The sequence below is a fragment of the Arachis duranensis genome, chromosome 5 (genome assembly GCF_000817695.3).
Source record: "Arachis duranensis cultivar V14167 chromosome 5, aradu.V14167.gnm2.J7QH, whole genome shotgun sequence".
Taxonomy (NCBI): Eukaryota; Viridiplantae; Streptophyta; class Magnoliopsida; order Fabales; family Fabaceae; genus Arachis; species Arachis duranensis.
In genome coordinates, this window is record NC_029776.3 from 95,739,801 (window position 1) to 95,764,559 (window position 24,759).

General features: G+C 28.1%; 1 protein-coding gene and 1 long non-coding RNA gene across 2 annotated transcripts; one reads left to right on the forward strand and one right to left on the reverse strand.

Moving 5' to 3' along the window:
* The first annotated feature begins 2,169 nt into the window (after positions 1-2,169).
* LOC107490539 (uncharacterized) lies at positions 2,170-3,726 on the forward strand. Its single transcript, XR_001592412.3, has 3 exons — positions 2,170-2,229; positions 3,122-3,498; positions 3,606-3,726. It is a non-coding gene; the product is annotated as an uncharacterized LOC107490539 (long non-coding RNA).
* Positions 3,727-20,428: 16,702 nt separating this feature from the next.
* LOC107490538 (zinc-finger homeodomain protein 10) lies at positions 20,429-21,183 on the reverse strand. Its single transcript, XM_016111309.3, has one exon. The coding sequence runs from the start codon at positions 21,146-21,148 to the stop codon at positions 20,543-20,545; it is 606 nt and encodes a 201-aa protein (XP_015966795.1). The 5' UTR covers positions 21,149-21,183; the 3' UTR covers positions 20,429-20,542.
* Between the last annotated feature and the right edge of the window lie 3,576 nt (positions 21,184-24,759).

Genomic DNA, 24,759 nt, shown 5'->3' on the forward strand with positions numbered 1-24,759 from the left:
GAAATTTCTATACCAAAATTAACTAGGATTTTTCTTTAAATTAAAAATTTAATGAAATAGTGACTTTAATTATCTTAACCAATGTCCTAATTAATTACTTTTATGTCTTAAAAAAACTGTATATGAGAAAAAAATAATTAATTTGTCTACTTTAATAAATAGTTATTTTACTAAAATGAAAGAAACTACTTTTTTAGAATTTTTTAAGAACTAATTAATATTATATATATTTTGTTACACTACATTTAGTTATAAAAAATTTATTTATTTCTAATGCTTATATTAAAAATAAAAAGAAAATTTAAATTAGTGAATCTTAATCTATAATATAATAATAATATAGTAATTATTTTATATATTGTACGAATATAAATTAATTATTTTTTTATTTATAAAAATTTTAAGAGGTTTTTTTTTGTGACTAAATTTTAAGAGGTTTGAGCTTGTTATATATATATATATATTGATGTTAATCTATTACCTTTTTTGTTTTAATCTAAATTAAATACTTTTTATTATTTTTGGAAAGAAAATTTTTTGAAAAATTTAATAATATGTGATGAAGAATACCGAATAAATTATACAAAAATCAATTAAAACACAATATAAAAACATCTTTAAAAAAAGACGTTTTAAATGTCTTTATCTGAGTGCTTCTTAAAAGAATCTACGCATCAAATTTTAAGTTTATTACATATGAGAGATGAATTACATTAAATTTATATTAAAAAATTTGTTTGCAATGTCCATACTTTGAAATGACTACTCAAGCTAAACCGCTAAACGAAAACTAACACGTACGATGAGGAAATGCGGACAGTAGTTTTCATTTTCAAAATATAATTTTAGTATATCTCGTTAGTCCTTCAAAAGAAATTTCACACCTACTTTAGTCATCGTATAAGAACTATTAATTTCAAGGATGAATTTAATTAGTCTCTAAATATTCATGATTTGATTGATTCTATGTAAAACATGATAGAATATACCGATAAGATGTTTAAAGGAGTATTGTATAAATTAAAATTTAATTATTATGTTGATTCTTCTAGTTTTATCATATTTACAAATAGTTTTTTATTTTTTTAATTAAATTTTTATATTATATTAAAAATATTTAAAATAACAGAATATTCCTCTATAAAATATATAGTCAAATATCTAATTAGATTTTTAATTGTAGATATTTTTAATTTATAAAAAATTATTCTATTAATTCTAATATTTTTATATTTACAACGATCTATGTACAAAATTAAAAACAATATATGTAAAAAACTAATTAAAAAAAATATAAAAATCTAATTACAAATTTAACGAAACTATAAAAATTAACAAAGTATACATCTACATTCGTAGTATGTTTTTCTTAATTTATCTAGTTTTTAACCTTCCAAACAAAAATACTTATTTACGTATCATTGTATCAAGTCAACTCCTTCTATGAATATATTTTATATATGTGATTCTAAACACATTATTAGTGATTGGTAAAATGATAGTTAACATGTAAATATTATATATAATCAACCACGTGCTACTGAGGATACATAACCTAATTCATCTAATCTAAACTCATTTAATTATTTGTAACTAAACAAATATTAGACGACTACAAGTTTAGTCAAAAGTTTATATAATAATAATAATGGTATTAATTTTTATATGAATATATTGTGTGTTGTGTTTTCCATGTTTTTTGCCACGTTTTTTAAACCGGAAAAAAAGAAGAGAAAAAGTGTGACCATCCATCATTGTTTTATATTGCAATATGCAAATGATAATATTAATGTATGAATTGAAGAGAGTAAACAAAACAACATTTTATATTAATGTATGAATTGAAGAGAATAAGCAAAAACTATTAGCGTCTATTATAAAATTTAAAAAATAGACCTAACGAGCTCTGAGAATAAAATTAACATAAATATTTGATTATAAATATATAGATAACAAACTAATAATAATCGTTAAGTATTTATTTTTTAATTGTAATTTTTCCTTCAATACCTACTAATACTTTTAAAAAAGTTACAAAAAACCGAAAAACACAAACTGAAATTTTAAATTAGACAAGCCACCGCCTAGCAAATCCTTATTTTTTTCCCTAATACCAATAATCCTGATTGGAGTTTGTACGTCCAGTACCTCTCTTCCACGTCCGTCTCTACTCGCTGTCCGATACCTGGTGGTTTCTCTCTTACCCTCAAATCAGTCATCCCGCTGGAGGTAAGCACGATTAATCCTTAACATTATTATGCTCTAATCTACTACTGATTTCATTCTCCAACCGCATCGTTCCATGCTCTAACTCATCTTCAATTCATCTCTCTTTTTTAATCTGTCATTATCTTCATTTTAAGCATGCTATTGCTGATCCTAATAATAACAATTATCTACGATGTACATCCATTATATTATATATTTAATTAACAAATACTCTGCTTATATATTAGGATTACTAATTACTAATTAATTAATAAGTGGCAAGTAATGAGAGACGTTTAGGCACCAAAAATAATATTAAAGAAACAGCATAATTTTACTGTCGTCTTGACTAATGATATCCTTTCTGACTCCCTCTCACCCCCGGTTATTTTTTTTTTCATAATTTCTCTCATTAATGAAGAGATTAATGAAGAGCCGCCCTGCACCATACGTTGCAATGTCTTTTTCTTTTAATATGATTAATTAATTAAGCTTCTTCAAGAATTTGTTGTAATTCCACATTGAAGTGCTATTTTCTATTTTAAATTGAGTATTATTATTGTACTCTTTTGAGTACGTTTGGAAGAACTCGAATTTTATGTGTACTAATCTTGTACTATTTTCTATTCGAATGCAGTTGGGACCTCTAATAATTTATATTATGATGTACAATATTAATTGTTATATTCGGGTTAATAAAAATGATACATGAATAATTATATTTAACATAAATAATTGAATTAATTGTGAATAAATCAATTTTTTAATGCCCCACATATTTGATTTCTTTGTTAACATGCTATCTCAACTCATGTACTCATGTAACTGGGGTATGCCGGTGTCCTTTTTGCATGTTAATTTATATTATTATGTATATATTAATTGTTATTACTTCGTTTTAATCCGAATGCAGTTGGAAAAGATGCCTCGGGTAGGTCGTTTCACGAAGAAAGAAAGCCCGTGTAGACACAGCATGTCAACAGCCTCAAGTGGGAGGTAATGCAGCTTCAACTTCCCAGAGAGCGGACTGCCCAATTCTACCGCCCAATTCTAGTGCCCCCACCTCCTCATCTTTACGCCCCTTTCGTCCGCCCCGAACCGAACCACTGCCTGCTCCATAGGCTTCCATGAATGATGTTCAAAACTCGGAGTCGGACGCCGAAGAGGTAGACCAGGAGGCAGATGAGGTAGATTCTTTTGACCAACATGTTGATAATCTTCTTGCTGCACAGAATGCTCAGAAGCGCAAGGGACGCAAGACCACATAATTTTGGGATGTTAAAACAATTGGTATAAGAGAACTTTATTTAATTCTACTTTTCATTGCCCTATTTTTCTATGATGTATTCGCAACTTGACTTCAATGGTAGCTAATTAAGAATTAATATGTTTTACAGAATTCGATGGCACAATCAAACAGGTCAAACTGAGTGTGAAGGAAGCTATGAAGCCACCTAACGGAAGAAAGGTCGTACTCAGGTTTAACAATGCACTGCAACCAGTTGGGGATGAAGCAGGTCTATTGAGCGGCGTTATGGGACTGCTAGGATCTGACTACACCAAATTCCCAATCTGCGAGAGGGACTGGAGAAAGGTTCGCACCAGGGACAAAGTCTATAATGAAATAGTAAAGGTAAAATGTTATTTTTATTTCTTCGTACCATTCCAAACTCATACTTTGAACACTACTCACTGCTTAATTTTAATGTTGCAGGAAATGTTCCATTTTGAAGAAGATAGTAGAGGAATTATAAAAAGGTATAATATCCAAGATGCTAGGAAGGGCTTGGAAGGAAACGAGGAACAGATTATACCATCGCTACTATGACCCAGAACTTTCACTTGCAGCAAATATTGAAAACCACCCAGATGGAATTACTGCAGACCATTGGAAAAGATTTCTCGATTATCGCAACAGCAAAGAGACACAGGTAATATAGTTATGTTTCATAACAGATAAAGTTCATTTATGTCACATTTAGTTCGTCAGAACTAGTGTCTAGTAACTCTTAAATTAATGGCATGACAGGATAAGTGTAAGAAAAATGCCGAGAATCGATCAAAGCAGCTTTACACCCACACTGGTGGATCGAAAAGCTTGGCAAGGCTCGGAGAAGAAGAGGTAATCTAATTTTGGGAATGTTTTTGAACTATCTGTTCCTCTACCCTATTCACTTTGTCTTCATTATTGGTACAGTCGGAACGACAAGGGAGGATAGTTAGTAGAGGAGAGTTGTATCTCTTAACGCACAAAAAAACCAATGGCTCCTATATCCATGATGCAGCTCGCGCTATTGGAGTAAGTAATGTGTTCAGAATCGGGAAGTAGTTTCTCCTATGTTTTAATTTTTAAAATTTTATTGGAAGTCTGTGCGGTTAGCGACTAGCTAATAAATGCTCTTAATTGCTTATCTATGTGTGTAGGAAAGAATTGAGGCTATTGAGCAAGGCGATGAATCTTCTAGACTGTTATCCCAGAATGATTCGCTTGCTCAAGCTCTCGGAAGAGAGCGCCCGGGTAGGGTGCGTGGAATGGGGTTGGGACCGACTTCTAGTCAAGTCTTCGGTATGAATTCCAATCAACAGAGCAATGGTTTTGAAAGGGAGGAGACCCAAATGGTGCTGCTTGAACTGCAAGCAGAGTTGGCAGCAGAGAAATTGAAAAGGAAGGCAGTGGAGGATGAAGTAGCATCCGAGAAGACCAAAAGACAGGCAATGGAGGATGAAGTAGCAGCTGGGAAGGTCAGGATGCAGGCAATGGAGAGTGCTTTGATATGTCTACTTCAAGGGCAAGGTAGGAAGCTGCCATCAGACGTCGCAACATGGATGAGTGCGTTGGAGGGACAAAATAGAAAGTAGTTCTTAGGATTGTGGAACCTTTTCTTCTTTCAGATATACACTTTTATTTTGTTAATTATGCAACTCTTAGTAAGGAGTACACTTTGTTGATATTCGGATAATTATATTAATTAAATTAATGGTTTTGCTATTGTCGTTTACCCTGCAATTTATTTTTTGAGATTTTAAATAATTTAACTTACTAATATTAAGAACGATTTAAAAAAGACGAAAAAAAATGCTCATTGAAATAAAAAACGATAGCGGCAGTTTTTAACCGCCGCCAGTTACATTTGAAAAAAACATTGGCTGTTAAACTGCGACGTTTCCAAACCGCCGGTAAATGCATTAGCCTTTAAACCGTGGCCATTAAATAGCGGCGGTTTCAAACCGCCGAACATTTCGTGTCAATCACAGATTTCCAGATCGCGGCGGTTTTAAATCGCCGCTAAACATTGTGACGCTAATCTTGGGTTTTGCGGCGGTTGTGCCAGCGGTTCTTGAAAACCGCCGCAAAATCATATAACCACCCCCTAATAGGCGACGCTTAACAAACCGCTGGAATCTCGTTTGGCGGCGGTTTAAAACCGCCGCAAATCACTTCAGAAACCGCCGCTATTTCCCGGTTCCCTTGTAATTATTAACAAATATAATAAATAGTAATTTCCCGGTTCCCTTGTAGTGTTGCCACGTTTTTTTAATTTTAAACTCGCGGCTCAACAAACATTATCATATCTATTCAGTCTTTTTTTATTAAATTTAAAAAATTATTTTTATATTTTTATTTTTAAAATTATAAATTTAATATTAATAATTAAAAAATAAATTATAAAAAAAATAAAATATTTTAAGTTATTTAACAGGTAAAATGCATAAAATAAATAAATTTGAAATTAAAAAAGTAAGATTAAAAAAAAAAGAATTATGTTGTTATGTGTAACAAATTTAAGATAAAAATTTATTAACATTATTTGTTAGATTAGTTATTTATAAATATTATTATATTTATTTATTTTCTCAATTTTATATTTAAGTTGAAACAAATTTAAAAATTTATATTTAAAATACTCTTTATCTCTATGCATAAGTCTAATAGATAAAAAATTTATTTCTTTAATCTTATATTGAACATCTTTAATTATTTTAATATTATTATTTTTTAGTTATTAATTTTTAATTTAATTATTATCTCACTATTACTATTATGTTCCCTTATTTTATTTCTTTTTTTTATTTTCTTCTTCTATTCACTCCTACAACAATTAATTATCACCATATTATAACAATCCGTATAATTTTAATATATAAAAAAATTTATTTCTTCAATCTTAAATTGAACATCTTTAATTTCATTATTCTTTCAAAATTTTTAATTTTATTTTGATTATATCATCTCACCATATCATACGTTATCCTTTTCTCTTATCATTTTTATACATGTATAACTATTATTGTGTCGTTGTTACTATTATGTTTCCTTGATTTATTTTTCTTCTTTGTTTTTTCTTCTATTCACCTCGACCGCAATTAATTACCATTATACCATTATCACAACTCTCAGTTTTGTTTTTTACTTTGATCTATAACTGCCCATTGTATTAACTTTTGAGTTGTTGAAGATTTGTTAAAAGAATTTTTTTCTTGTTTGATTTGAATATTTAGATATATAACTATTATATAGTTATTTATTTTTCACACTTACTTATTAAGTCGTATTTTATCATTTGAAGAGGAAATTTAAGATATCAGACATTCAAAACATTTGTTCAAATTATCAAAATTTGTCAATAATTATGAAAATAATAATTAAAAAATAATACCAAATATATTATATCTTTACAAAAGAGTAATATTATATAGACACTATTATTTCAGTTTTTATTAACATATACAATTGATTTATAAAAAAATTGACATTATTGAGTAATTTTCTTATTTTCAATACTATTTGTAATAATTTTTAATCTTTCTCTAGATTTAATATCTCAACTTCTATTTCTCCAAATAATAAAAATCTTAAGGTTTTCTTAAAGTTTCATTTAATTTTAAAATAGAATAGCAACTACTATATTGTTAGTTTTTTTCCTAATATTTTTAGAAAATTAATTTTTATATTTTTAATTTATAAATTTGAGATAAAAATTAAAAATAATAAATAATAAATTATTGATAAATAAAAATAAAAATAAAAGATTTATAAGTTATATAATTTTTTAATGTATAAAATAATTAAATTTAAATTAATTTAAGTATAATACTAAAATCATTATATTAAATCTTATTTAATTTAAAACGGATATAAAAATTTATATTTAAAGCACTTTTTTTTACATAATTTTAATAGCTAAAAAAATTTTATTTCTTTTAATTTTATATTCAAGATCTTATTTTTAGTTTTATTATTTTTCTGAATTTTTAATTTTTTTCATTATTTTTTCTTATTATTTTCTAAATACATATTTATTATTGTCCACCACCACTATTATATTGAATTATTCTCTCTTCCTTCCTCATTTTTGAATTCTTCTTCCATCTTGTCTTCTTCGATAGCAATTAATTCTCACTATGTATTAGTTGATAATTGTTACACTTAAAAGTAAGTCCTACTTTAAAAATAAATTTAAAAAATTTCATAACTCTTATGTTAATCATCTACACTCCTATAAAAATGTCTCACAACTCTTATATTAATCATTTACACTTCTATAAAATAGTTATAAGATAAACAAAAATTATTTAAATATAATTTTTGTAAAATACTCCACGAATAAACTTAAATGGATGAATATATATGTAAAATGAACCATAATATTTTAGTGGAAGACAGCATCTGTGTCTATCATAAAACTAAAACATAACTCATAAATACATACATTTTTTCTAGAAGAAAAAAATTCAATAAATGACATGTCCAATACTTAAGGTTAATTACTCAAATTTAATTTAAATATATTCTCTCAGACCACTTGTTGATTAGTAACTATAACTGTTCAAACTAAATATATTATGAAATTCTACCTTTGTAATTGACCTTGAATAACATACGTAGAGTTCTACTTTTTCTTCTAATTAATTTCATTCCAATGTTAAAAAGATTTTGTATCCATGATCTTATTCATGTTCAACACTTCAAAATAAATAAAAAATAAAATAAAATAAAATAAAAATCTTATAAAAAATTAATAGTTAGAACAAAACATAAGATATATGGCAGAAAAAATAATAAATTAGAACTTACATAACCATAAGTAGGAGAAGATAGAAAAAAATTAATGTAAATGTTGATGCAATAAGAAAATTACATGTTAATTACAGGAGATTATGAAAACTATTTTTTTTACACGTGAGACTAATAAGATTAAATAGAAGAAAGATAGAGAAAAAATACTATTTATATTCATTGTGATAAAGAAGATGACAATATAGATAGAAATTATGTGTAAAATAAAAAGATAATTATAATGCAATTGAAGATAAATTAAATAATAATTATATTTTTTATGCATTTTAAAATGGCAGTTATAATTGTTACTATTTATAAATAGGTATATTTTGTAACGATCTTCAATTTTAAAAATATAAATATAAATAAGTTATAATTTATTTATAACTATTTGAATTGAATTAAATTTATATTTTTATATATTTTTGTTATAATAAAATATTTTACATAATTAAAACTAGGTGCTTTTTGGTAAACTTAACTTTACTAATATTTTATCGTATATATTTTATCGTTATGTTATTAATGTCATTTATATTAGTAACTCATATATATTATTACTTGTGTTTTAATATATTCAATATTTTATAGTTATCCGTTTAAGATATTTATAACTTGAACTTCTGATTCAACAGCTTTATAATTTAACACGTGGCTCATGGATGACACCCACCCCGTGTGTCACCAAACCAAATAAGCCATTATTATTACCATTAATCATCATCGTTCTCATAGCCAAAACCAACCGTGCATGTTTCATTTTGAAGAAAGAATGGCCGTAGAGAATGAGAAATCGATCTTCGGCATTTGATTTCTTACGATTCATAACTCTAATAAAAAATCTAATCCGATAAAAGTATTTGTATATTCCTCTTCTACACGTTGGCGTCACTTTTGATCGGTGGAAGTTGATAGTGACGTAACTCTCTTACCCCTTGAGTTCAGTCAATTAGAGTTTTAAGAGGTACAAACGATTTTTTATATTTTCTTTTTCGGCAGCTCGGTCAAAAAGCTTCTCCATAACCTCGAGTATTTTGATTTCGTACGAAAGTAGGGTTTTAGTAACTTTATAATAATTAAATATAAATTTGATAAGTGAATGTTTATTTCATTGATTATTGATTGAATTTGACTGAATTTATGTTAAATTTTATGATATATTGATATTTGTGATTAGTTTGAGATTTGGTCAGTTTAAGTGCAGCCAAGAATCGAATTATTTTGATGAATTCGGGATTGAAATGTTGTTGGTAATCAAGTGAAATTGGTGAGATTTGATGATGACATTGAGATTTAAAAAGAAATAAATTGATGACATACTTTGATATATGAAAATAGTTTGATTTTGGAAGCGGTTGGATTTTAATTAGTTTAATTTTATAATTTTTTTTATATTAGAAATGGTTTTGATTTATTGGAATCGATTTAAAAGAATTTAAGAATTGGTTTGGATGGGACTCTAGAAGGGTGACAAAGTCTAAGTTTTAGGGGAGATGTTGTCGAAATTTTGTTATAAAATTTAAGACTTTGTTTGAAATATTATTTTGAAAAAGATTGGATTTGAGAGGTTATATTATTTGATTTTTGTTTTATTAAGAAAATAGTAATGTTTTGAGTTTAATTCATTTTAGAAAAGTATATGTTTTGAGTTCGATTTATTTAGAAAAGAATTATTTTACGATTTTAAATTATTTAAGAGAAGTATTATGTTTAAAGGTTGATTTAAATATGAAAATGGCTTATGTTTTCAATTTGACTTAAAAATTTCATTCGAAGGAGTTTAATAAACTTTAAAAGTAATTGAATTTTGACTGAATAATTTCATTTTACGACGTCTTGAAAAAAGTTAAAGAATTAATTTTAAAGATGGAACTGGGATTGGTGTTGGCTTTGACATTGGTTTGGAACCTCCGATTTATATGGTTTGGTTTTGATTTGATTTAGAAAAATTATTTGATTAACTCAATTTAAGAAAACAATGATTCTTAAGGATTTCCAATGAACTTTAAAAAATGAGTTTGGTTGTCGCCCCCCTAAAGTCTATCTAGATCCTTTGTTAAAGGGTTTAACTAGTAAATGATTTCTCTTTGTCTTTTGAAAGAAGAATTGGTTTAAGTGAAATTGTTTTAAAGGTTTTGAAAAATGTCATAAAGAGGTGGTTTTGGTTTTAAAAGAAAAAGAATAGAAAAAAAGAAAGAAAGAAAGAAAGAAAGATAGAAAGAACGAGCTGAGATAATTGTCTACCTGTTGAAAATGAGCAAAAATATGGTGGTGAGTCCATCGAGATTCGCTTTTCAGAGATACATCGGCCAATCTAGGGGATGGTCGCACCTGTAAGACAGAGGTTGTTTACAAAGATTATCGATACATACATTGGCTAGAGAGAGCCTCACCTATAAGATAGAGGTTGCTTATAGAGGTTATGATATTGGAAACCAAACTAAGACAAAGGTTCCTGAGTTACGTCAGGAGCAGGTCGAAATCGACAAATGAGCTCATTACCTGCACTAGGGATAGACATGCATCATACCTGTTTGCGCATATTTGTTTGTGCGTGTGTTTCTTGTGATTGTGGGTGTGCTATATGATTGCTTGATTTCTGTGTCCTTTGTTTGTTAAGTCTAAATGTATTCTATTGTCCATTACTGTTGGCTATGGTAATAAAATGAGTATAACTATACACCCCAACCCTACTAAGACTTTTCCAATTCTTATCCCCTATTTTCACCCCTTTCAGCTACAGATGCGAAGGTTTAGTATAGAGGTACAGGAGTATAGAAAATTATGTTTACAAGTTGAGTTAGATTTTATTTTTCCCTCGTCGTTTATTCTTTTGGTTTTTAGAGAGGATATGACTTGTATTTTGAAAATCTTGAAATAAGTCTATATATAGTGATTAAAAGTAAAGAATCTTCTTTTTCTTAATTAAAAATTTCGGTTCATATTCACGAAAGTTCAATATTAAATAAACATAATATATAATTAAAGGAATAGAGGTTAGTAATGCTCGGACTTTTACGCATTGTTTGATTTAAAGGAAATTGAGTAGAAAGAAAATGTAAAGATAGAAAAATGATGGAAAATTAACTTTTTCTCTGTTTGGATCAGGATAGAAAATTGGGAGGAAAATAAAAAAATGGTACGGAGGCCATCGAAAACTTTTCTTCTCGGACATGAGATGAAAACTGATAGAAAAAGTATAAACTATGGTAAAAATATATTGGTATATCATTATTTATATATAATATAAAAAAGGTATTAATGTAATTTTATTTAGTTATGATTTTCTCTCTTCTTATTTTTTCTTCTATTCAAACAAATTTTTTTTTCTATTTTTTTTCTGTTTCCATTTTCTCTTCATCCAAACAACATAAAAAAAAAATCAACTTTTCCTTTCATTTTTTTTCTCATTTTCTTTTTTCCCATTTTCTTTTCCCTTATTTTTCATCTTCTATCCAAATAAAATGTTAGCACGATCATAAAGTACTAAAAGTTAGGGTGTTACATATTTTAAATTACTTAAATCTATGAATAACAAATATTTGTAATATTCTATAAACTATAAAGTTAAGTAATTTAATTAAATAGTCTTTACAAATGTATTAACAAATATTTAAGTAATATTTCAGTTATCTTAAATTATTTCAAATAACGAGATATTTTTATATAGATTTGTATAATGTCAAAATATTTAAATAACTAAATTATTGAATTTTATTATGTTGTTATATTTTCATCAATACTATATTGTAGATAAATAATAACGTAAAGAACAAATTTAATTAATAAAAAATTTAAAATAAAAAAATACATATATGTAAATATGTAAATAAATGTGAGAATATTTAAAAAGTTAAATTATTAAATCCTCTTATGTTGCTTATATCTTCATCAATCTTAAGTGCAGGAAAAAAATAATATTACAAAAAACAAAATATCCAGAATAAATAATATAAATAAACTAACATAATAAACAAATTATGCTTGCTTTTATATTGTGTTTGCAATGCTGTATGTTATGATTGAAAAAAAAAAAGAAGAAACAAAAAAATTCCAAGAGAAAAAAAACATAAATATAATAATAAAATAGAGATAAATAATTGCAAAAAAGAAGTTTGGTGTCTATGTAAAATTTTGTAGTGAACATTCATTTTAATATAAATAGAAGAAAAAATTAGAAAAGAGTGAGAATGAAAATACAAAGAAAAAAAATGATAATAATAATAATATAAGAGTACGAACAATATATATAGAATAGTAGAAATAACAATAATTGTATATACAAACTGATTCCGTGATAATAGAAACAACTCTATGATTGGAATATTTACACAGAATTTTAGATTATAGTGCATAGGGATAAAATAAAAAAAAAAAGAATTGCACACCAAATTTCTTAATCCCATTTATATATTGTTATAAATATAATACAAAGTTGTAAGTAAAATTATGAACAAATACTATCATTACAAAAGTGAGGTGATAAATAATCTTATGCCATATTTTAAAGCATCACTAAACAAAAAAAAAATTGACATTGAGACAAATTTATTGTGGTGTCATTAGAAGAAAAATGTTGAATACTGTTGAATTTACTATTGAATTTAGCGTCGAATGTTAGCGTTGAATTTATCAGCGAATTTGATAATAAATTCGTCGGATAAAAAACTTATCGTCAAATTCTATTTTCTGACGATAAATTCGTCGGTAATATTTGGACGGAAAAAAGATTAGTTGGTGCAATATTTAACGCTGCGTTTTGGTCATGCGCAATACATTAACGTCGAATTTTTCCGTTGATAAATCTGACGATAATTTTGTCCTAAATTAAAATTGTGCGTCCTCTCCCCTCATTTTGAAAGACTCTCTCTCTCTCTCTCCGATAGCCCCCTCTGCCAGGACCGGCGCCACCAACAGCCTCCAAAAGATTTTCTCTTTAGTCTAACTCTTCATAACGCCGAAAATCCCCCACTCTCACTCTCCCAGCATCAAATCTCCTCTCACTCTCTCAGCCTATCACAGCGACGAAGCTCTTCCCCTTTCTCCGCCGTTGACGCCACTCCAAAACACCCTGACTCGCATGGCGCAGTAGTGCGACCCTTTCCTTTCCCTCCCCATCCTTAAAGGGCTTCTCTTTCCGTCCTCCTCCACGGCGCCACACACTAGCAGCTGCCATTGTCCTCCACACACCAACAGTCGCCGTCGTCCTCCACGCATAGCAGCAGCAAGCACAGACGGTATCTGATTTAGAATTTTTTTAATTCTTTTTTTATTTAGGGTTTTTTTAATTTGTTTTGATTTAAGATTTTTTTAATTCTATTTTGATGTTTCTATGTTTAAAATTTTGTTTATGAGTCTGATTTTGAATTTTATTTTGATAATTGTGTTTCAAGCTGTCTTTATTATTCTGATTTTTAATTCTATTTTTTTTATTTTGTTTCAATAATTCTATTTTAATTTAGGGTTTTTTAAAAAATTTGAAATTTAAGTTTATCATTGGTTAAATCTGCTGGTAGTTATTAATTTAATTATTAATTAATAATATATTATCATCTGATTTATTGGAAGAAAAATATAATGGTAAAAATTACTAGAAAAAATTTTTCGCCAGTAATTAGCTGCGGATAAAAAAATTTGACGGTAAAAATTTATTGGCAAGATTTATGCCGTCGGATTTATTTCGATAATAATTCTAACGGTAAACATATTATCAGTGAATTATTTTTTAGTAAATCCGATGGTATCCGATGAATTTCTTGTAGTGTGTATTAAGAAAATGGGTTAGTTGTAATTTGCATGTAATATTTCTTCTGTTAAAGTTTAAATTAGTCTGTAGAAAATATGTTGCTCTTCGTATTCGTCTTTAAAAAATTTTATCAATTACATTAATCTTTTAAAGATTACAAATTAATCATGTTTGTCATTTTGTCATTCTATTAACAATTTTCATTAACGATTGATAATGTAAAATATTAACTAACCTCATGTATGACACTAATATGTCTAATTAAATGTCAATCAAATATATTATTTATAAACATCTATCTATTTAGTCTCTTTTTTTTCAATTATGTAAACCCTGATTCCGCTATAACCTAAGAGCTAAATTAATAGATTTTCATAAATATATCTTATTAGCACACGTCCAATTAAATATATCATATGTCATATATGCTAACTTTCAATTAACATTTGACATTATTAATCATTGGTAACAACTATTAATAAAGTGACTCAATGACAAACATAATTAATTTATAATTTTTAAAAAATCAACTTAATTAATAAATCTTTTTAAAGACGAATTCAAAAAACGATCCATCTTTCAACTACTAACTTGAACATTAACCCAATAACATGCTATTTAGATACTCTTTTCTAGCCAGCACCTTATGGATATATGAATTAATGGGAGGATACGGATCAAAGTGAGTGCAAGTTGCGCATATATATATTTGGTTGCCAATTATTTCAAATGCATGTACTTTGTCCATTCCTAACCTTTGTCCTAAATTGAAAGAGCAGAAACGTCAGCACTAGCAACATGCCAGGTCAGTTACGCTTTCACCAATATTGTGCCCTACCAAATGTTTAGATTTTTGTTTTTTATTTTTTGATATAATTTCTTGTATTCAATATTTTGTGTCGAAAATAATGTTCTTTTTTATCTTCATTTCTGGTTTTATTGTTTAACAAAACCTTGAAAGTTATGGTCATCAATGGAAAGAGATGAGTAGGATTTAACTCTATCTAAATTTGATGCGTATATAATTTTATTGGTTTTAAATTCGTTCTTATTCAACTTGGTAAAATAGTCAGCTGACTCGTCCGCTTAAACAAGAATCGGGTATTTAAATCCTGTCTTGTACATACAGTAACTCATTAGTCAGCAGATTAATGCTTGACCTGTAGGTTGGGAGATACCGTAGACAACCTAAAAAAAATTCGTTCCTATTCTATCTACAGGTGTAGAAATGCAATCTTACCGGCCAAATAGAAAATATTGGCAATCAGCAAATTTTAGCAATTTTGGTCATCACTTAATCAATATAAATATCAAATTATTTTTGACAAATAAATTTTATTGATTTATATGTGTAAATTTTAATAAATATAAATATAAACTGTATTAATTTATGTGTATAAATTTTGATAAATATAAATACAAATTATATATTTTATGTATACAAATTCTTATAAATATGAGTATAAACTATTACGGACTAAGTACTGACCCAAAATAATAATATTTGTTAGTCATATAACATTGTTATCAACCAAATCCACATATATTCTTTAATTTTATTTTAACTAACATAACATATTTAATCTTTAATATTGTAAGCATCTACAAACACATATTAGTTACAAAAATTGAAATTTATATACAAATATTATAAAAAAAGAACTAAGCACATAAAGTTAACATTACACACACATAATATAGATAATATTATGGTAATAAAAATAAAAATATCATGTAAAATACACATTCTCCTTAAAACTTTAATTACAATTTTCACTATTTACCCAACTTCACTCCTCACCAAAGAAATTCCTTAGTAATATATATCACAACAACGGCCCAAAACCATTGGTCCGACAAGTAACACTAGAAGCCCAACCTCGTTAAAAGCCCTTGCTATTCTCATCGGATGGTTCATTTACGTCAGATTTGTACAGTTTCACATTCACTCACTTCGTTATTGACTTAATTAGTTAATCAACTTTGCTAGATAATCAAGAAGTGCAACCAACTTCAACTAACTCCTATTTGAACTCCACTCGCAGTTGAGGTCTAGTTCAATTGGTTAAATTATATGTTTTTTAATATGTTGTATTCAGGTTCAAATTTTAATAAGTACACTAAGTGTTGACTATAAATCCTTAAGTATTGTGTAAGTAATTGTGTAGTATAAATGTATTGTGATACTTAAAATTGGAGGTTGTTCAATTCACTTTGACTAAAAAAAAAGAACTCTACTCTAATATCTATAAAAAAAAACTCCATAGTATATAAAAAATATATTTAAATTATATAAAAAAATCCAAATTACATAAAACAACATCTAAATCACATAAAAAAATTTTTTAAATTATATTAAATTCATTCTTAAGAGATTGTGAATATTTCTTCTTTGTAACTAAATATTTCTTTCTTTGTAAAAAAAACATTTGCATCATAAACTCTAATGTATTTCTTATTAAGAGATAAAAATACATCAAAATTATATCGAAATTTTTTTAAAATTATATAGAAAAAAATTCAAATCACATAGAAAAAAATCCAAATCACATTAAATTCATTCACAAGGGATTGTGAATGTTTCTTTTTTTATAAAATAAAAAAACATCCACATTCTAAACCCCAATACACTTTCTACTAAGGGACGAAAAAATACTCATAATACACTAAAAAAAATTTAAATTATATCGAAAAATCTAAACTAAATGAAAAAAAATCCAAATCACATCGAAAAAATCTAAATCACAACGGAGGGAGGATGGTGATGCGAGGGAGGACGAGACAAATGTGGTGCGATGACAGAAAAGGGGAGCATGATTGTGTCACCTGCGCGCGCGACTTCTCCCTACGGCAATGATGTGAACAGTCGCACGTGCAGCTCGCGCTAGGACGACGACGCAGCAACAACAGCTCGACGGGGGGAGCATTAGGGCTGCACACAAATTGAATCGGATATGAGTAAAATTTTGATCCGATCTGCACTAAGATCATCAGAACGAATCGGATTCAATATCCGCGCTTTTTAGCCTAGGATTTGATCCACAAATTTACAGATCGGATCGGGTATTGGATATATTCGATTACAAAATAAAAAATTTCTAGTAATTAAAAAATAAAAAAAATTTTAAAAATTCTCTTAAAGAACCAGAATCATAATTCAAACAACAGTAGAAAAGATTAAAGAACTAAAAATTTCTTGGCTAATAGTAGTACTAAATTCAAGATAACAAGAGTGCTATGTAGAATCAAACTTTTTTTAATAATAGTACATCTAAATTTAATAGCGGATAGAATTCAAATTTAAAATAAAAATGAACTAGAATCCAAAATCTAAAACTTAAAGGAAACAGAAGCAGAACCCAAAAGCCAAAGCTTAATGAAAACAAAAGCGAAGATGCAGCATAGAAGCAGAAGGAAAAGACAAAGAAGTAGACGCAAAAATAGACGCAAAAAGAAGCAAAAGTCAAAAGTTGAAGCCCGAAACAAATGCTGAGACAAACCTCAAGAACACTGGAACAACGGAGAGGAGGAAAATGGCAAGGAGAGGACTGGGCGGCATAAAAGACTGGAGAAGAAGAATAGATGGATTGAGGAAGAAAGGATTGGGCAGTTTGGGCTGCCCATAGGAGGAGTGAGGAGGTGAAGACCTCTACTGTGGCGACGAGGTTGGACAATCAGATGGAAGAGCTGGCAAAAAGAGGAGGGTCAAGAGGGAGTGAGATGAGTTGGGGGAAAGGGGTTGGCGTAGCCAGAGGAGAAGGATTCGATTAGGGTTTTGTTTGAATGAGTTTTAAAAGGAGTATATATATTTCTATTTATTTATAATTTTTAATTTAATTTTCGGATTTGGGATTGAATTTGCGGATACATATGTACAATCTGCGATCCAATCTTATTAGAGTGCGGATCGGATAATATCCGCAATTTGCATATCGAATACGAATAAATACTGCATATTTGTGGATATTATCTGATCCATGTTCATCCCTAAGAAGCGCAATGGCTGAGGATGGTTTCGTCATCAAGGAGCGGCCACTGATCATCAGACGATGAAGTGGTGGTGCGATGGCATGTTACTCTGGTTCACGAAGAGTCCTGCATCAATGGCAGAGGGTATAGTGGCCTGCAACGATGATGGGGGTATGCAAACTCTGGTCGGTGCTGTGGTAGCACAGTGGATCAGACGAAACGGCGCAGTGTGGGGTTAGGAGTAGGGGTAGAAACAGGCCAGGATACACCAGGTCAGGCCAGGCTTTATTCTTAACAGGCCTTGCCTATCATGTAGTTAATTGGCCTGAGCCTGACCTGCATCCTGCTATAGGCTCTTTATAAAGTATTAGGTTGATCTGTTATTCAACCTGTCCTGAGTTGAAGCCTGTTAAAAGGCCTAATATATTTTTTTTTTACAAAAATAAAAATATTATTAAAAAATTATTTTTTATTTATATATTTAATTATGTTTTAACAGGTCCAGACAGATCTGACAGGCCAATAAAACTAATTAGTGAGTCTGAATTTAGCCTATTAACATATTAAGACTTTTAAAAGAGTCTAAACCTGTGCCTCTTTTATAATAAGTCAAGTCAGGCCAAACACAGATCAGGCTGCAGGCCTGATAGGCTGTATGACCTTTTTTCACTCCTAATTAGGAGGAACAACAGTAATTAAGAGAGAGAGATTAGAATTTGTGCGAAGGTTATTTGTCTAATTCTAATTATTCAAAATCTAATTAATCATAATTATTTAAATTTTAATTTTTAAAAATATTAAAATTAATTATTAAAAAATTGTTCAAATTTTGCTTGTAGTTAATTAGACATCATAATTTCTTATAGGTATTGTAGTTCCATTGATTCTTAAGATGGATCTTTCACAACCATCACAAATTAAAAAAAGTGTGAATTGATCAGTTGGATAGAATTAACTCTATACCCAAATTCGAACCCTACCCGCTTTGCAATATATTGGTTTCCAATCCAATCAGATTAGATCGTAATTAATATGATTATTTAGTATCGTCCTCCTATTAAAAATAAAAATAAATTAAAAAATAATATGTTATATATATTTTCCCTTCTTCTAATTTCTAAAGAATTGTTGGTTGATTGCCGAATTCTAAGGACATCATAGCGAAGTTAATCTGATGAAAGTGCACATGGTTTCATCAGACAGTGCAAGTTACAATGCAAGAGTGGGAGCCATTAACTTTTCTGATTGTATCTTCCTTTATTGTTGTATGTGGAGGAAGCGACATCAACATATATATATGCATGAATCATGATCTACTTGAATTTTTTTTTCTTTTTTTCTTTTTTTTTTATCCCTTCAGTTTCCCCTTTTTATTGCGTATAAACAAATGTAAAAATTGAATCCATCAGCAGGTTCAATGGTCCTCCAGGCTCCAACTACTTATGCAAAAATTTATTCCACCACGTATTGTTGATCTGACATTAATCTTATTAGTTAGGCCAAATTAATTGATTATTGACTAATTTATGTCATTTAGCTTCAAAATGCCTACTTAAATACAATATAATAATTAACATCAAGAGTTTTGACAAGGCAGTAAAGCATATTATGGCCCTAGAAAAAAAAATTTATTAACAACTTGAGTAGATCGAATAATTAGCTTATTTATTCATTTAAATAAATGTGGTGTATTTGAATTTTTCTTTATGTATATATTAATTTAAATTAGTCGAATAGTTAATTCAATGTATTTAAATTTTATTTTATAAATGTAATAATTTATTAATTAATAACAAATTTTTAAATAAAACTCAAATATATGATAATTAGTCTTTAACATATTAAATTAGGATATTAAATTAGGAGATACCGTGAAAAATAAAAAAAAAATTTTTGATTTTGTTTTTGAGAAACAGAAATTATAAAGTGTCATTAACTTTGGTCATGCACCAATGAATTGATAATTTTCATGATCTATCAATTTCTTCACACAGATATACACATAAAATTTAGAACCACAATATAATGAAATGTTGGCAACATATTGATAAAAAAAAAATTTTTACCATCTAACAGAACTTTTAGAAGAAAATTAAACGGCGTTTGAGAGAAAAAAGATTGACAGCGTTCAAAGAGATCAATCTTGTTAATTACTGTCTACTGATTAAGCTATTAGCTTAATCATCACCAACAATTGAAAATAAAATCAATTTTAATTTGTGAGGCCATAGCTAGTGATTATTATAGGTTCTAAAATATCATTTCTATGTTCACCTTATCACTCTATATTTATCTGAATATTGTTTAAAAAAAAAAAGAAAAAACAAATAAACAAGCTTATCTGACAATGCAATGAGGAAGATAATATAAGTTACTAAGGTTACATACAACCAAGCACCGAAAGAAGGGAAATAAAAAAAAAAAAAGAAAAGGAAAAATTAAAATGCTAAAAAAAAAGACACAAATTAAAGCAATGGTAAGATTATAAGATACATAAAGATCTCTCTACCTTAGCTTCTTTTTGATGCATGTTTTGTGTCATCAAAAAAAATATTATACTACTGAGTGAGAGATGAAGCATTGCCATTGGAAGCAGAATTAGAAGAATTAAAGGAAGAATTGTTCTTGTGGTTATGCATCCAAACCTTGAAAACTTGTCTACTCACACCAACACTTCTACAGAACCTCTCAACTTCATCTTCAGTCTCTTTGCTAATTCTTTGAAGCTTCCAACCAATCTTCTCCGCAAACCCTAACATCTTCTCCTTCTGCTCCTCGCTGAATTTCGTCCTGAACCTCTTTTTGTTGTTGCTGCTGCTATTAATATTAATATTATTATTATTAGTTCCCATTATTATTCCTCTTTCTATGCCTTCTTCGGCTATGGCGCGCTCTTCTGAGTAGTTCATGAGCTCGTGAGCCGTGTTTGCAGTACCCTCAGAAGGGGACGCTCCGTTCTGAGGGTAATTGTTCACTTTGCGATGAAAATTGCGGTGGCAGCCACATGCTGCACACTGCAGACTATTGCTGCCACCGCTGATGTCATCCAAGGTGAACTCTCCGCAGCCGTCGGTGGCATAGCTGCCGAGGCTGGCTGCATGGTTCCTCAAGCACTCTCTATATGCTGAGGAAGAAGAAGACGATGGTACTACTCCTCCTTCCATATTATAGTGCTCTCTTTCTTTGGTTCTTTGTGGTTCAATTCATGTGTGTGTGTAACAAACTATATAGTAGTGAAATAAAACTATATATTTGAGGGAATGGGGTTATTTAATTTAATTTGAAATTACGAAAATGGGTATGGTTGGAAATGATATTCACAATGTTCCCCGTTGTGTGGACATGCTAGCAAAGTGGACAACTAGACCAATATTATCTCAACAACAATTCTATGTACAACATTAAAGGTTAAAGGGTACGGGTTAGCCTAAAATAATTAGATGTTGAAGGGACATGTATCGTAGTACCCTTAGAGAATTTGAAGTTACAATAAAGAAAAACAAGAAGAAGCACATACACTGATACACATATAAAACTGTTGAGTAACTAGTGTTAGTCTCACGTTGAAAAAAAAAAAAGCAAAGAGTTTATAAGATAATAGCCACTATTTTTTATGTTTTAAGATTTTAAATTAAATGTGATTTTCTTTTATTTTTTTAATCTCTTGCTTGATTCTTTCCGAAAACAGTAGAATTTTCAATTTTGAGTACACGGATATTACAAATGAGATAAGATTTGATAAGAATATCTCGATTTATGTCACTTTTTATCCACTTACCAAAAAAGTGTTCAATTGTAAACCTTAGAAGATTAGAGTATCATTTGGGGCCATTACTAAAACATTAAGAAAATTATTTAATTTTTTTATAATTTTAATAGTTTAAATTGCTGGATGTGTGTATATATTAACAAGATAGAATTATTAATGATTGAAAGTGTAATAAATAAATATAAGTATGCTTAATTATTCTTTTATATTTAACAAAACATTTGTATTATATAGTAGTATAAGAAATCAAAAGTAGAAGCAATTAATAGAGAGTGTGATTAGACAATGAGGAGTGAGGACTGCTCATATATAGTACTAACTTTTCATGGGAGACAAAAAATTAATAACTGCATTTTATTTTCTTTTGGTGGTTATTAGACTCGATTCACATGTGATTCAGTTCATCTAAACAATATTTTTTAAGTTAATTAAAAAAAGTTAACTTCTGATAATATTCTGGGATTAGTTTTTGTTCTCATATGTGGAGACATATACATCTTTGATCACTCGACAGAAACTCCATAATATCATAGAATAATGTTCATATAGTTAGTTATTGTTTAGATATATAATTAATTATTTACGGCACGTAATAATTGAATCATTATGCATAATGATTGCAAATAAACCAGCCAGCGCAGCCAACATTAACAAGCTAAGCAAAATAGTAGTATATTTTATTCTTAACAGTTGCTCACTCACATGCATGCATTCTACAATAAGCATACGTTTTGCATGTTTGGTCCCTTTTCCCTTTATTTAAAACTAATTATCAATGTTACGTTGGTGCTATATTGTACAAGCTATAAACCCTAAGTCTATGGTTAGATTATGCATTTTTCTTGGGAATATTAGGATAAGTCTTCTTTTAAGACATGATTCTATAAATAGGCTAAAGGTGGTGACTAACTTCTAAATTTTTTAAACAATACCAGAATTAAAATTTTATGTTCAAATTCTATGTTATGTATGGAATAATAAATTTAGAAAGATCCATCTAAGACTGGATATTAAATTTTAAAAAAATTATGATTTTTTTTTGTGGAGATAATTTTTTCACTAGCAAAAAATTCTTTATTGTGCATTATAATCATTCAAATTTTTGTAGTTATCATTCTGACTATTATTCTTTAACCCTTTTCTAAATTGAAAGTTTCCACTCTCAACCAAAGGATTGACCCAACTTAGGATCTAGATTAGCACTTCCGTAGCATCTTCCATTTTCGTGTTATACTAATTTTCACATGTTAATCCAAATAGATTATGTATTCAATTCATGTGAAATGGGCATGAAAAGAGGGGAAAAAAAGGGGCTCTAATTCTATGAATCCTCTAATTGTAATTATGATGTCATGATAGGGGCTTTTGTGTCCAAACAAGTTAAGAGGGAAAAACTAAAAGGGCTTTGAGTGGACCCGTTAGAGTATGGGCTTTCATCTCATAATTCACTTTGGAAAGCACAAAATAATTTTGGGAATTTCATAATTTTGCATACGACATTCACTTTTTGGCCTTTTGCACTGTCTCAGGAAATTTACTGTATATCTATCACTTCTACCAAAAAGTGGCTGTACTCCATTTTCATCACCTTATATTCGTTTTTCTGAACATGTTTGTTGTACATCACTATAGGCTATAGTGGTAATTAAGCAACTGACATTTTTGAAAAATTAAAAAAACCAATGTATATAATTTTTAGACAATATATAAGTTTACTATTTAAATATTATTTTAATTTTAATGGTCAAATAATAACAACAAAGAGGATTATATGGAGGTCTCCTAAATCTTATCTACATTACTTGGTTCCTATTAAGGTTCTGCAAGATAATTTTTTTTAATAGCGAAATATTCGTATGATAGAAACTAAAAAACAAAAGAAAAGATCAAGGCTTTTATTTTCATTTACTTTGAGGGGTAAAAGTCGGTGAATTAATTTTCAATTATTTTCTTTTCTTTCTTTTTTTTTCCCCTGATGTGCAACAAATAATAAAGTGTGAAAAATAGGAAATTTTACAATGGGTTTCTTATACGGTAATAATGTGGACTTCTTGGTAGAAGTTATATATGTCCATTCTTGTTTTGTTCCAAATTCTTTTATTATTGCATTGTTAGCATTTAGCATGCTTAAACAAACACTACCAAAAAAAATCATTTTTAACAACAATAAAAATAGTCGCTAATATATTTAACAGCAATTATAAATTACTTATTTTATATTTTGTCACTAAAAAATTTTAGCAATGATTATACAATTATCAATAAAGATCTTTTAAATGGTCACAAAAAATATGTAATTCTCATTTTAACACATAATAATAACAGCAAAAATATAATTGCATAAGTTAAATAAAACATACAGTGATTATTATATTATTATCATTAAAAATGATTTTTATTGCACTGAAGAGGTTGTAAATTGTAGTGAAATAATAAATCATATGTTTTGGTTTTGCAAAGTATATGTATATTAAATTAATTTTGGAAAAAGATTTGGGGTCCTCTTTTTTGGGTATGTCTAAAATAAACACAATAATTTTGTGCTTATTGAATATGCTTTATTGTTATAAACTATTAGATTTCATTAAATATAAATCAAAAGCTATTATAAAAAAGAACCTTGATAAACCATAAAAAATATAGAAGACATTAGACATTATTAGTACATAAATAAATAAATATCTTTTGATATACAATATTTTAAATAAGAAACATTATTTTTATTTTTAAATAATAAAGATAAAACATATAAATATAAAAAATATAAATTTTTTTATTTATTAAGATGAACAATTATCATGCAATATAAATTTTTATAATATTAAAAAATCATATTAAAATAATATTCTTAACTACAACATAAAAATATAAATAATTTAGATTGTTATATTAAAATTTTATTAAATAATTACTTTGTTAAAAATATTATTATATAAATTTTTATTGAAATATTTATAAAGATATAATTTATTTAAAAGTGTAGCTTCCGACAAGGTATAAATATTA

Bases quoted from the DNA above. Each gene is read 5' to 3' on its own strand.
- LOC107490538 (XM_016111309.3), bottom strand. From the start codon at position 21,148: ATGGAAGGAGGAGTAGTACCATCGTCTTCTTCTTCCTCAGCATATAGA.